The following is a 15,425-nucleotide window of genomic DNA, read 5'->3' as shown; positions in this document are numbered from 1 at the left end:
CCATTCTGGCTAATGACCCCCATGACTTCAATCTTGGTACATCTGTGAAGCTTTGTGTTGCAGTGTATAGTACATGCAATAAAATGAACACAGGCTCAGATTCCCTAAAGGGACTAAATCCCCCTAAGGCTACGCTCCCACGATCAGGAGATACTGCGTTCTATATGAAGTGTAACTCTTCATGCATAGATGCTAGTGTTCTCCTTGGGAGAACGCAGTATCCGTGCCCACGATCAGGATTCTGTACGCAACGGATTTTTGTTGTGTTCTCCTGCTGAGAACACTCGCCTGTCTACAACTATAAATTCACATGCTGCAGCTATGTAAGATGTGGCGCTTGTTAGCTCACGCTGCATAGTATAGAAGCACAGTGGGCATGGCATTTCTATAAATCCCATGCAGTGTACTTGTACTGCACAGTGCAACATTTTGGACACAGCCAAAACGCTGCTAACACTGATCTTGTGAACATACTCTAAGGGCTCCTTCACACGTTCGTGAAAATCACGCACGTTTTCCACGGACGTGTCAAAGGTGCGTATTATCCTCCGTGTGCCGTTTTATGGCACAATGTGTGTTCTCTGTGTTATCCGTGATAAGGCTATGTGCCCACGCTGCGGAAAATGCGCGGATTTTGCCGCGGATTTCTCGCGGAAAAGCCGCGGATTTTCCAGAAATCTGCAGCACAGCTACTCCCCATCCATTTCTATGGCATTTGGTAAATGCTGTGCCCACGCTGCGGATTTTTCCGCAGCGGAAATCGTGCGGATTTTCGTGCGGACAAATCTGCAGCATGTCAATTATTGTTGCGGATTTTCGTGCGGATTTTGCCTATTCAATTGAATTAAAAAAAAAATCGCAAAATCCGCAACAAAATCCGCGTAAAATCCGCACCTATGAAAAGGTGCGGATTCCGGGGTAAAGCTGCGGATTTTGATGCAGAAAAATCCACAGATACAGAGTCCCGTGGGCACATAGCCTAACACGGAGAACGGGAACTTCCTGCTCACCTGTCCCTGGCGTCGCTGTCCGTGGTTCTGATCTTCGGTCTCTGACCCTGCTTCCGCCCGCAGTGGAGTGAATATGCGATGAGCATAATGAGCGAGGGTCGGAAGCAACAAGTGACAGAAGCACTGGGGCAGGTGAGTTTAGAATTTTTTTTTTTTTTTTTTTTTACCAACACGTGTGTTTTCTCCGGTGTGTGTCACACGGATCACATCCGTGCGGTCTGTGTGCAGGCCGTATGACACCCGTGATGCCGGAGAAAAACGGACATGACTACGTGTGGAGTACACGGGCACACGTATGCTTCACATGGTCCATAGCAAAACACGCACGTGTGCGCAGACCCATTGATTTTAATGGGTCTACGTGTTCCCGTGTCTCTGGCACGTGACGAAATGTACCAAACACGTACCGGAGACACGGACGTGTGAAGGGGGCCTAAAGAAGACTAAAATGTAATGTAACATACCTAATGAACATTCAAATCAATCCTGCTTTTTCCCTGTTTAAAAATAAAGACAAAAAAAAATGTAAAAACATATTTGGTATTACTGCGTCTGTAAAGTTCCATCTATCAAAATACAAAATTGGATAACCTGAGCAGTAAGCACCATAAAGGGGAAAAAATATGAAATGCCAAAATTGTGGGTTTAGTTTTAAACACCTCACCAACCTAAACAAAATAAAAAAACAATGAAAACATTTTTTTGTACTACTAATTGGTGTCAATAAAATGTTTTATTCACCACACAATGAACAAGTCCTCACATATCTCCACAAATGTATAAATTTCATGGGCTTCGGAAAATGGTGACACAAAGCAAAAAAGAAAAATATAAATATTTTTTTACAAAGCTTAGAATGTTTTATTTATATTACTTAGAGTATCTATCAGTGTGTCAAGTGGTCAGCTTTTTATTTTTATTCTTAAATGTGTGAAACTTTGTATTCAGTGTTAATTTACATGGTCTTCACCGAGGGGACCTGACCCTCGGGATTATAGTTGCTTTACATTACAACCCTGTGAGCCATGCCCTCTTGGTAAAGACTAGTGATGAGCGAGCGTGCTCGATACTCGAATGAGCAACGGGGTACTCGAGACCTCATTACTCAATCGTGTATCGCGGATGCTCGAGCCCCAAGTTCGAATCCCGCCCCGAATGTTTTGCGGCTCTTAGCCAATAAACATGTATGGATTGCCTGCGATACACAGTAATACTGTAGCTATGTTGACTACTGGCATTACTGTGGTTGGCCAACCGGACTGTGTCATCGAGTCTTATGAGACCCAGGAGCGCAATGCTCTGCACATTGTCCTCTAGAAGTAGTTCAGGGAGAGTTGCTGTATGAGGGAGAACTTAGATTAGTACAAGGTTTGTACACTTTCAACCTATAGTGCCTTTGATGTGGCACTAAAGGATGTTATCAGTCTTGTTTAACCTAATAAATAACTTTTTAAAAAACGGCGTGAGGTCCCCCTTATTTTTAGTAACCAGCAAAGGTAAAGCAGACAGCTGTGGGTTGAAATTGTCAGGTTGGGAAGGTCCATAGTTATTTGGCCCTTACTAGGTGGCATGGTGGCTCAGTGGTTAGCACTGCAGCCTTGCAGCGCTGGGGTCCTGGGTTCGAATCCCACCAAGGACAACATCTGCAAGGAGTTTGTATGTTCTCCTCGTGTTTGTGTGGGTTTCCTCTGGGTTCTCTGATTTCCTCCCACCTCCAAAGACATACAAATAGGGAATTTAGATTGTGAGGCCCAATGGGGACAGTTGATGTATGTAAAGCGCTGCGGAATTAATAGCGCTATAATAAAAATAAAGATTTATTTATTTTTTTATTTAAAAAGAGCAGCCCGCAGCTCACTCAGATTTGGCGTATCACATTAGATGCTGCAATTCTGGCACTTTGCCTTGCTTTCTCCGATTGACATTGCACCAGGGCAATCGGGGCAATATTTTGGGGGGTTTATGACAACTCTGTAATGTGAGCTGGTATCAAACCCAGGGGTTAGTAATGTAGAGGTGTCTAGCAAACACCCCCATTACTAATCTACTAAGTAAAAAGAAAAGAAAAACACATACAGGAAACAATTTATATGAATAATGACTACACAACACTATCCCTAGTTCACCAATTTATTATCAAAAATGTTCCCATAAAATTCCGTCGTAATCTATGTTCCTCGAATGCAGCTCCAGTGACTGAATAGCAGGAAAGTACAGCTATTCACGGGCGCAGGATAGTAAAGCAATTCTTATCATAGCTGCCGACTCAAAGCTGCACTCAACTGGACCCTTTTGATGCTGGTGAACAACATCTCATTACCCATTGCCTGTGAAAATCTGTATTTCACTGCTAGGCTGGACTCACACGAGCGTATTAAAAACAGTCCCATTCTCGTTTGCGAGAGTCGGACGAATTTTTCTCACTTGTCATCAGTGTGCATTCAGTGTGCACTCAGTGTGCTGTCAGTATGCTGTGAGTATGCAATCCGTTTTTTGCACAGCAGCTGTTACTCATTTACAGTCCTGTACAGGAGAATTTACAGTGTTCTCTGCTACATGATAGGATTGTATTTAGAAAAACGGATGTCACTAGGATGGTCCGTGTGCCGTCCGTGTGACATCCGATTTTTCCTCGCATCCATTGACTTGTATTAGCGAGTCTCGGACGTATTCTGGATCAAATTGCAGCATGCTGCCGCTTTTCTCACATCCAGAATATGGATGCAAGAAAAGCTGACAAACTGCTCTCCCTCATTGACTAGTATTGGTCCGAGTGCAATGCGAGAATTTCTCGCATTGCTCTCGTCCGTTTTTGTCGCTCGTGTGAGCGTACCCCTATTCAGAGTCACCAGAGCTGCAGTCGGGGAATGTGGATTACAATGGAACTTCATTGGAACATTTTTTATCACAAATTAGTGAACAATGAAATAGTGCAGTGGAGTCATTATTCATATAAACTATTTTTTTTTTTTTTCTCCGTGTGTTTTTTCTTTACTTACTGGGTTTGCAATGGGGGTGTCTGGTAGACACCTCTCTATTATAAACTCTTTGGCTACATGTCAACTGACAATACGCAGCTGTCATCAACTCCCCAAAAATACTACCCCATTTGCCACTGCACCAGGGCAATAGGGAAAAGCCTGGCAAAATGCCAGAATTAGTGCATCCAATGTGATGCACCAATTCTGGGGGGCTGTTGGCTGCTTTGCTATTTTAGGCTGGGAAGGACCATATCAGCCCCCAGATGCTTTGCCTTAGCTGGTTAGCAAAAACGTGGGGGACACTATTTTTTTTTTTTTTTTTTTAAACTTTTTTATTTATTTCCCAGCAGCGACCTGGGAGTCCCTGCATCTTTCCCATGCTGTTTCCATCAATTTCAGCAATTTCTCTGCCTCCCTAGCGCTCATGTTAGGGTTTTCTGTGAAAACTCTCAAGTTCCCCATTGACTTCCATTATAATCGTTACTTGAGTCGTTGAAGTGCTGCTGTAATTTTTTGGAGTTCGAACCAAAAGTGTTTCCTATAGCAAATAGATTTGATAAATCTATAGTACGATGAATGTTACCTAAATTTTATGGTGTCTATGAAACATTTACTAGAAATTAAATTTTTTTTTTTATTTCTATATTGTATATAATGAATATTGGAAGAGAAAATGTTACTTATAGATCAGGGGTCTCAAACACGCGGCCCGCGCGCCGCATGCGGCCCTTCAGGTGGCTTCTTGCGGCCCGCTGGCCCGTGGACCCGGTAAAGATGGCGACCGGTGCAAGAGGCCGCAGCCTCCAGCTATCTATTTCACTTTACAGTTTTGCCTTTGCCGGGCTCAGTAAAGTTCTCGCTGCAGAACACAATAACAGCCGCCTGCCAATCAGAGGCAATCACCTGCTCCATATGACCTCAGATGCTTACCTGTGATTGGCCAGTGGCTGTTGTGCAGTGAGAACTGCTCTGAGGGCTCTGCACGCGCCGGCAGAAAGTTCAGCAGTGACAGGAAGGAGCTGTGATCATTAGCGGGTTCACATGCCTCCGTGCTGCTGAGCCGACGGAGGATAAGTGAGCAGAATGTTTGTGTGTGTGTGTGTGTGTGTGTGTGTGTGTGTGAGCTGAGGCTGCACTGTGTGTGTGTGTGTGTGTGTGTGTGTGTGCTGAGGCTGCACTGTGTGTGTGTGTGTGTGTGTGTGCTGAGGCTGCACTGTGTGTGTGTGTGAGCTGAGGCTGCACTGTGTGTGTGTGTGTGTGTGTGTGTGTGTGTGTGTGAGCTGAGGCTGCACTGTGTGTGTGTGTGTGAGCTGAGGCTGCACTGTGTGTGTGTGTGTGAGAGCTGAGGCTGCACTGTGTGTGTGTGTGTGTGTGTGTGTGTGTGTGTGTGTGTGTGTGTGTGTGTGTGTGTGTGTGCTGAGGCTGCACTGTGTGTGTGTGTGTGAGCTGAGGCTGCACTGTGTGTGTGTGTTAGCTGAGGCTGCACAGGGTTTGTGTGTGCCTGTTAGCTGAGGCTGCACAGGGTGTGTGTGTGTCTGTTAGCTGAGGCTGCACAGGGTGTGTGTGTGTCAGTTGAGGCTGCACAGGGTGTGTGTGTGTGTGTGTGTGTGTGTGTGTGTGTGATTACTACAAGAAGACATGCATGGGGCACATTAATACAAGAAAGGGACCTGCATGAAGCACATTACTATAGGAAGGGGACCTGCATATGGGGCACATTACCACAAGAAGGGGACCTGCATGGGGGCACATTATTATAAGAAGGGGACCTGCATGGGGCACATTGCTACAAGGGGGGCAAGGATGCGCACATTTTTACAGAATGGGGAACAGGATGGGGCACATTACTACAAGATGTGTGTATATATATATATATATATATATATATATATATATATATATATTTATTTATTTATTAGTACCACTACCAATGTCACTTTGTCCTGAAAAGAATGCGGCCCCTCAAATTATTTTTTTTCTGTGTGCGGCCCATACACCCAGCTGAGTTTGAGACCCCTGTTATGGATGATTATGCAGGCAGTCTTCATCACTATAGCTCTGCTCTCTCATCCTAACTGGCTGCATTGCAAACAGTTAATCACTTCCCAGCACTGAAAACATTTCTGGGCCTGTGCCCAATCAATTGTTCACAGTACAATAAAATACAAAGGTGATCAGCTAGTTTTGTTTTTATATTCATATTTAACAGTGAATTTCACAGCTTGTTCTATTCCAACAAATGACGGTATTTACAAGAATCTCTGGGTGGTCTCTGCTGTTGAAATATACTACAAATATTGCAATGGAGCACGTCTGGATTTACACATTCGTGCTGTAGCTAAATCTTCTTTGTTTATGTAATATGATTAATGGATGTCCACTACAACAGACATCTAGACGTCTTCCGGTAATAGCTATATGCAGCATTTTATGGCTGGGATAATAACTGATGTGTCATATAAGTAGTCTATTGGATACATTGAGTACAATTTTATTGATTTTCATAATCTCCTAAGAGTTGCTTATTGATGGTAATCTGTTGGCCGCTCTGACAACAATTCTTGAATTGAGCAGAAAATGTGACAAATTAGATTGAGTTCTTTGGATGTTATCTCTCAAATTCTGGAATACAAAATTGTGTTCTATAAAAAGGCTTCTTGATGGCCACACATGGTCTTCTTAACCTGTGTTACAGCTGATTAAAATACAGGGCTTTATTGCCAGTAAGCAAAACTTTGTACTCTGAGTCCTTTATTTTTCTACACAGTGACTCCTTTATAAATGGTTCACGTGCACTATATTGCCAGAAGTATTGTACCTCACCTCTTACTCAATTAATCCAGGTTTTTCTTTTAGTATCATTGCTACAAATTTATAAAATCCAGCCCTAGACATGCAGTCTGCTTTTACAAAGAATTGTGAAAGAACTGCTCACTCTAAAGCAGGCTTTACACACAGCTAGCGATGTCGCTGGTGAAAGCACCCGCCCCCGTCAGTTGTGCGTCACGGGAAAATCGCTGCCCGTGGCACACAACATCGCTTACACCCGTCACACATACTTACCTGCCTAGCGACGTCGCTGTAGTCGGCGAACCGCCTCCTTTCTAAGGGGGCGGTTTGTTCGACGTCACTAAACGGCCGCCCAATAGAAGCGGAGGGGCAGAGATGAGCGGCCGTAACATCCCGCCCACCTCCTTCCTTCCTCATTGCGGGTGGCCGCAAGTACGGTGTTGTGACTCGTTCCTGCGGTGTCACACACAGCGATGTGTGCTGCCGCAGGAACGACGAACAACATCGTACTTGCAGCAGCAATGATAATCGGGATAGGAACGACTGGTCAACGATCAACGATTTTGTAAGTAATTTTGATCGTTAATGGTCGTTCTTGCGTTTCACACGCAACAACGTCGCTAACGAGGCCGGATGTGCGTCACGAATTCCGTGACCCCAACGACATCTCGTTAGCGATGTTATTGCGTGTAAGCCCGCTTAAGGAGCTCACTGAATTAGTGTGTGGCATTTTAATATGATGCCACCATTCCAAAATGTCAGTTTATGAAATGTCTTTTATCCGATATATTCCATATTAAACTGGTAGTTGTATTACTGAAAAGTGGAGACCATGCAAAGCTTTGCATGGAGTGCTGTAAAGCGGCCACCACTGAACAATGGAAATGTGTTTTGTTGAGTGATATATCACACTTCTCTGTCAGTCTAAGGCCCTTGTCTATTCCAACATGACTGTGCACTAGTACACAAAACAAAGTCCATAAAGGACTGCACACTATAAGTATTCTCTGGTGCCGGAACTTCTGGCACATGGCTGCAAGTATGTGATTTGTATACGTGCGGTCACATGCAGAATAGTCTGTATCCACTCCTGCTCAATGCAAGTCTATTGAGTGAGGCTGGATACAGTCTAGTTGGAATGTGGCCAGAAGTGTGCAAATCACAAACTTGCGGTCACATGACTGCCCACTGCCAGAATCTGAGAATCCTCATAGTGCATGGAATGTGAGGACTCACAAGTCTGTGGTCACACAATGACTGTGTAGTTTTGGACCAGACTTCCCCTTTAAGGCTAAGTATGTAGATAGCCTCTTCAGTGTGGAGGAGGACTTTAAGTCTAATGCCGACTATTGGGGTAGCAATTCTAAAAGTCAACATTTACCCTCTTAATGAGTTTTGCCACATAACTTGGGATAAGAAACCAAAGGTGACTTAAGGTCCAGTCACACTAAGCAACTTACCAGCGATCCCAACAACGATAGGGATCGCTGGTAAGTTGCTAGGAGGTTGCTGGTGAGCTGTCACACTGCGACGCTCCAGCGATCCCACCAGCAACCTGACCTGGCAGGGATCGCTGGAGCGTGGCTACACGAGTTGCTGGTGAGCTCACCAGCAACCAGTGACCAGCCCCCAGTCTCCTAGTTACAGCACACATCAGGTTAATTAACCCGATGTGTGCTGCAGCTAAATGTGCACAGAGCAAGGAGCAGCGCACACTGCTTAGTGCTGGCTCCTTGCTCTCCTAGTTACAGCACACATCGGGTTAATTACCTGATGTGTGCTGCAGCTACATGTGCACAGAGCAGGAGCCGGCACTGACAGTGAGAGCGGAGGAGGCTGGTATCAAAGGTAAATATCGGGTAACCAAGGACAGAGCTTCTTGGTTACCCGATGTTTACATTAGTTACCAGCCTCAGCAGAAGCTGGCTCCCTGCTCACTGCACATTAGTTGTTGCTGTCTCGCTGTCACACACAGCGATCTGTGCTTCACAGCAGGACAGCAACAACTAAAAAATGGCCCAGGACATTCAGCAACAACCAACGACCTCACAGCAGGGGCCAGGTTGTTGCTGGATGTCACACACAGCAACATCGCTAGCAACGTCACAAAAGTTGTTCGTTACCAGCGATGTTGCTAGCGATGTTGCTTAGTGTGACGGGGCCTTTAGAATAGTGCGTGCTAATGCTTCTACTCGAAGCGCTGTTTTAGAGTTTAATTACTAATTTTAGTCCTCAGGCATATTGAAAAAAAAAAACTAAACTAATCCTTTTATCTACAACATGCTGACATCTGTGAAATTCCTGATGTGATTATAATTCATGGACCAGTTAGTACATGGAAAAAAGAAACACTTAGATTAAAGGGGTTATCCAGGCTTGGGTCACTTTGTCTATGTGACTGCAGACTTGTGAATCCTCACAGTGCACAGTGTGCCTTCTGTCAGGATTCACCAGTGCCAGAAGCAGGCGGTCATGATATTGCAAGTATGCAATTTGCATGCACCCAGCCACATTCAGACTAGAAGTGTTTGGCCTCTCTCAATTCACTTGTATTGAGCGAGGCCGCACACGTCTAGTCTGCACATGACTGCATGTATACAAATCACATACTTCCGGTCACGCACTCACTCCTGACACCAACATCAGAGAATCCTAACAGCAGGATTGACATTATGCAGTCACATAGGGTGATTGCAGACTGGTGCCCCTTGCATGGGTAACTCCTTTAAGTGACAAGACTGATACATAATGGAACAATCTTTTACATCTCTGGCTATGGATTTATCAGAATTCTTTAGCAATTCACTTAAAAATGGAGTACACTGCATGCTCCTGTAAATTTATGCTATAAATTTTAGGCCTACGTTGACTGTGATAAAAGCAAATGGAATTTGTATATTCACAGATTACTAAATACACATTTTCACTGCAAAATTTTACAGTTTTCTATAGTGGAACAGTTGCACATGGCAACTGTAAGGTCTAGGTGGTGATTACTGAAATTGAGAAGTGAAAGCATTATCTTTGTCCTTTATGGGGTGTTCAACTCAGACTTTCTACGAGCCTGAAATTTGGTAATATTAAGGTCCCACTAGTACAATGACCTGGGCAGCACAGTGGCTGATTGCATAGCAGCATCGGAGTCCTTGGTTTAAATCTGACAAATGCAAAATCTACTTGGAGTTTGTATGCTTTACCTGTGTTTATGTAGATTTGATCCAATCACTCCAGTTACCTCCCACACTCCAAATACACAATGTGGAATTTAGATTGTGAGTCCTCCTAGATAAATTGAGTGATGATTGTCTCACAACTAATTAGTTTCCCCTCTACTAAACTTCCCAATCTATTCCGACCACTGCACTTGTTGCCCATCTGCTACAAAATACATTTTAAACTAACCACTCTTTCCCATACAGCTGTCCATGATGCTGACCCTCCCATACTCTTCCTTCATCTTTGTTTACCACACTACCTGTACTCTGCTTATCTAATGATCGAAGACCTACTTCCTTCTCATGCCAAACCTCCCACTCCTTTCTTGGCAAATGAGTGCTGCATTGCCTTGTGCTCAAAGCTTGTACGTCAGTGCATGGAGCCCATATGGCTCCTTCGTTCTCAGCAGTGCTTTTAGGGTAGAATGCCTTAGAACATAGTGTTTGGAAGAATGCAAAGCTTTAATTTCTGTCAGTTTTGTATAGCATTTATGTGTGTGTAAGGGGTGTAACGTTCGACCACTCCAGACCTGCAAATTCACTGTGTATGAAATGCAATGTTTGACGTTCATGTTATGGTGTGGGGTATTTAAACAGTCACTAGGTGGCCACAATGTGTAAACTGCTTCCCTGGTACTCCCGGGCTAGAGGGAGTTAGTGAAGGGGAGGCGCTTAGTCAGAGAAAACCGGTTATGAAGACAGGAAGGTTGAGGAGAGTCACTGAGGAGAGGAACAGACTGCGTCTGTGAGAGGCGTGGTGGAGAAAAACCACAATAACTTAGCGTGACCTTCTCGGTCGAATCCAGGTGGTGTACACACAGTGTGGCCCAAGTGGTGGCCATTCCCTGGTGGATACCTAATGAACACTCTGAATCGGTGGAAGGTCAGAGGGCTCTTAAGAGAAAAGTAAATCCTGACTGCTGACTGGAAAGACTGCCGTGAACAATGAAGCTGAAGGAGAGGATGAGGTGCTTAGGGATCCTAATGGGAGCCCAAGTACAAGGGAATCGGTCGGTCGGCAAAATGTATGAATTATCCATTGCTAATGGTAACCCCTTCATGGAATGAGATTGTGCCTGCCTCAGGTGAGATAAAAAAAATAAAAACAACCTGTTTTTGAAGTCGACAAGTAAAGAAGTTTGGTTGAAAGAACCTGTGGCAGTGTCAGGGCTTGTGACGAATGAAGAAAAAGTATGCTTATTACTGTATTGCTCTAACGTGGCTGTTGGGGAGCAGAGAAAAGAAACCGGGCTGTGTGAAATCTCTGGCTGAGAATGCTGAAAACGCAGGTAAAAAACGCACCAACAATTGACACACTGCTTCTGTTTTCTGCACTCAAAACTAAGGAAAAAAGAAGCAAGATGCGCACAGCTCTTCAGAATTGTCACTGACTTTGTTTGGGAGGTTTGGGAAACAATCTGCACAATAAACGGCACCAAATCTGCATAAAAAAAATACACCGTTCGCACACACCCTTAACTAGGCCATATTACATTAGGTTAAGAATATTGCTTTGTATTTTTATGATTCAGGGAGGAACCTGCTTTCTGAATGTAAAAACAAACCAACACAAATTGCATTGTAGTTTTCAATTAACATGACAAAGACTATTCAAAGTTTGCTTTGTTATCCAGATTAAAGGTAACCTGTCATCACATTTGAGTTCTTAACTAAAAGTAGCACCTTAAGCAGCGCCTGTTCTGCATTCTATAAAGGTGCATGGTATCCCCTGACTCCCCCTGTACACCTCACAAATACCTTTTATAAAATCTCCCTCCCTGTATGTTAAGGCCACGTCTTACTAAGCGACATCGCTGCTGAGTCACGGTTTTCGTGACGCAACAGCGATCTTGCTAGCGATGTCGCTGTGTGTGACATCCAGCAACGACCTGGCCCCTGCTGTGAGGTCGCTGGTCGTTGCTGAATGTCCTGGACCATTTTCTTCAAAGACTATGTCCTACTGGGCAGGACGCATCGCTATGTTTGACACTGTGTGACAGGGTCCCAATGACAGCAGAGATTGTTATACAGGTCGCTACTGCGACCTGTATCATTAATGAGTCGTTGGTAAGGTCTAACTGTGTGACATCTCACCAGCGACCTCCCAGCAACTTGCCAGCAATCCTTATCAGGTCGCATTGTTTTCGGGATCGCTGGTAAGTCGCTAAATGTGACGGGGGATTTAGTCCTTGGGTACGGTCCAATGGGCCTCTTAGGTTGCTTGGAGAGGATGGACAGCAGTCGCAACGTAGGATGCCAATTGGACTGGACTCGAGGATGAACATAAAGGGCGGGAGCTTTTATAAAGGTATTTGTGGGGTGTACTGGAGGAGTGTGGACCACTTGCCCCTTTGTAGAATGCAGCACAGGAGCTGCTTAAGTTGCTAGTTTTAGTTAAGAAATAAAAAATGTGGAGACCGGTTCCCTTTAAAAAAAAAATAAAAAATAAATAAATAATAAATTGATGTCTTGTTTATTGCACTTTGGAATAAAAGAAATTCTGTTCTTTTTGTATTTTTCTTTCAACACTCTCCTCTTTTTCCATTGTGATTAATACGTGATTATTCATTGTTATGTCTCTGTACAACTTAGTTGATCCTCCCATATGTTAAGACTTGTCTTCGCGTGCCCAAGGGTGACCCTGTTTATAAAACAAATCATAAATGTCCTTTTCTTCTTCCTTCTGTGTAACATTACATTGCAGCGAGACTTGAAATTCCAGTCCTTTCAGCAGTGATAATGATTCTTTATATAAAATCAAGGCTGCAATTATATTGTGAAGATGAAACGATGCAATCGGCTGCCTTGCTTGAGAGAAGTGCAGAATATTTTCTGTAAAGCCACTTGATCGAGGACTTTCTAAATATGTGGTTTAAAAATATAATATAGAAAATGTCAAACAATATCGGACACTTTGGCGTTGTCAATAGTTGGGAAATGCCAGCAGCGGATCTTGATAATTTGCATGGCCATTCAGGGTGAAGGACATTCCTTAGACAACCAGTAAAGGGAACCTGTTACCAGGTTTTTCCCTTATAAGTTGCCGCCACCACCAGTAAGCCGTTATATACAGCATTCTAGAATACTGTATATAAGAACCCAGTCCGCTATGAATAACATAAAAAAACACTTAGGGGGTGGTCCAGTCCGATGGGTGTAGCTGTTATCCGGTCCGGCGCCTACTCTCTGCGGAGGACTAAAGTTCATTTTTTCAGTAAGACAGCTAGAAAGTATTGTAATATTTTTAACCTTTTATATTGATCTTATATGTGCAGATTAATAGCATTTGAGAACATAAATTATTGGTAGAATTGCCCTTTTCGATCTTTTTACCTGGATTTGCAGCTTATTGACTAAAAAAAATGCATATTTTGTCTGGTTAGCTCTGTGTACATAGAAGAGCATACAATTTATATTATTTAGAAAGAATGTAAAATATTAAAGGTAACTTTTAAAATAAATAGTTATGGTAACTCTTGTAGATATTTTAATACAACAGCCATAACATTTTTTGTTTTTAATATTTTGAAAATCCCGTTTAAAAATAAGACTGGTTATTTCAATTATGAGCTGTATTTCTACATTGAATTTCCTACATTTTAACACTTCTCATAATAGGCACCTATGTCTGTGATATCTCCAACAGATGTTGCCACTTAAGGTACCGTCACACTAAGCAACGCTCCAGCGATCCCACCAGTGACCTGACCTGGCAGGGATCGCTGGAGCGTCGCTACATGATCGCTGGTGAGCTGTCAATCAGGCAGATCTCACCAGCGAGCAGCCAGCAGCGACGCATGGAAGCGATGCTGCGCTTGGTAACTAAGGTATATATTGGGTAACGAAGCACTTGGTTACCCGATATTTACCTTGGTTAGCAGCGCACACTGCTTAGCACTGGCTCCCAGCACTCCTAGCCAGAGTACACATTGGGTTAATAAGCAAACCGCTTCGCTTATTTACCCAATGTGTACTCTGGCTACGTGTGCAGGGAGCCGACACTGGCAGTCTTAGAGCGGCGGACTCTAGTAACTAAGGTAAATATTGGGTAACCAAGCAAAGGGCTTCTTGGTTACCCGATATTTACCTTGGTTACCAGTGTCCGCAGAAGCCGGCTCCCTGCTTCCTGCACATTCAGTTGTTGCTCTATCGCTGTCACACACAGCGATGTGTGCTTCACAGCGGGAGAGCAACAACTAAAAAATGGTCCAGGACATTCAGCAACAACCGGCGACCTCACAGCAGGGGCCAGGTTGTTGCTGGATGTCACACACTGCAACATCGCTAGCAAGATCACTGTTGCGTCACAAAAACCGTGACTCAGCAGCGATGTTGCTTAGTGAGACGTGGCCTTAATAGTTGGTCACACCGGTCTAAATACTCGCTGTCCTGTTCTTTAGATAAGGCATGTACACAGTATAATCTTTAAAGGCTGCATATTAAAGAAATATATTCTTTTTTTTTTTTAAGTGCAGTGGTGGTGGGTAATGATGGGATAACGTGCTCGCCGCTATTCGATACTTGAACGATACTTTCAAGTAGGTACTCGTGGTGCTCAGATGTATCATTCGTGAAACCATGAACACAAAGCACAGGCTCACTTCACTGAATGATGAAAGCAGGTACCCCACTTAGTGCCACTTGCAGTGTCTGAATGTCTCTCATTGGGGGTAAAAACAACAATTTCGGATGTAGTGTAAAAAAATAAATAAAATACCGCCCTTTCTTCCCCGCATATGCTCTGTTTATGATTTGCTGTATGTGGGTGGAAAACATAACTGCCCAATATTTGACTTCTATTATACTCACATTACTCAAGTAGAGCACGTCCGAGCGTCTGACCAGCTTGACTTGAGTAACGAGCACTCGAGCATTGTACTGCTCACCAATCAGTAGTCGTGAGTCAATTTCTGAGATTGTATCTTTGGCTGAAATACAACTCCAAAACAAAAATCAAATGCAAACAGATGGCAAACAGCATTTTAGAAAACTAATTTCTATAAATGAAGCCTCTAAAATTAACCATTTTTAGTCTCCAATAACGTTGTTATTATTCCTTTTATGTTTTGCTAAATGTGTAAATCTTTTTCACTCTCTCCTCTTTTAGATTTGCGGGATCAGTGTTCTTCAAAACCATGTTATTCAATTGGTTCCGACTTGTGCTTGGATTTACTTGGAGACTTCTACTGTAGCTGCAAGAAAGGATGGACGGGGAAAACCTGTAACACTGGTATTTTAAGAATAGATTTAAGATGTCCATACAAAAATCTAAGTAAAGTGTAACAGTGCTTGAATCAAATGCCAAAATGTGCTTTATACCATGATATGTTGCTTGGGTTTTTCCACAGAACTATAGTAAATATCTGTATTAATGCAGCTCCTGTCACAGAATGCTCCCTGTGTCACTGCCCTCTCACAGAATGATCCTC

General features: G+C 43.5%; 1 protein-coding gene across 4 annotated transcripts in view; it reads left to right on the top strand.

Annotated features, from left to right (window-relative positions):
* Positions 1-15,425, top strand: part of GAS6 (growth arrest specific 6) — a 157,149-nt gene that overhangs the window by 45,328 nt on the left and 96,396 nt on the right. For all 4 annotated transcript variants that reach the window (XM_075336420.1, XM_075336418.1, XM_075336421.1 and 1 more), the window contains one exon: positions 15,104-15,226. In XM_075336420.1, the coding sequence (XP_075192535.1) occupies positions 15,104-15,226 (123 nt within the window). The remainder of the gene's footprint in view (positions 1-15,103; positions 15,227-15,425) is intronic.

This window comes from Anomaloglossus baeobatrachus, chromosome 2, assembly GCF_048569485.1.
Source record: "Anomaloglossus baeobatrachus isolate aAnoBae1 chromosome 2, aAnoBae1.hap1, whole genome shotgun sequence".
NCBI classification, from domain to species: domain Eukaryota; kingdom Metazoa; phylum Chordata; class Amphibia; order Anura; family Aromobatidae; genus Anomaloglossus; species Anomaloglossus baeobatrachus.
Note: the sequence above shows the minus strand (reverse complement) of the source record. Positions and strands in the feature narration are given on the sequence as shown.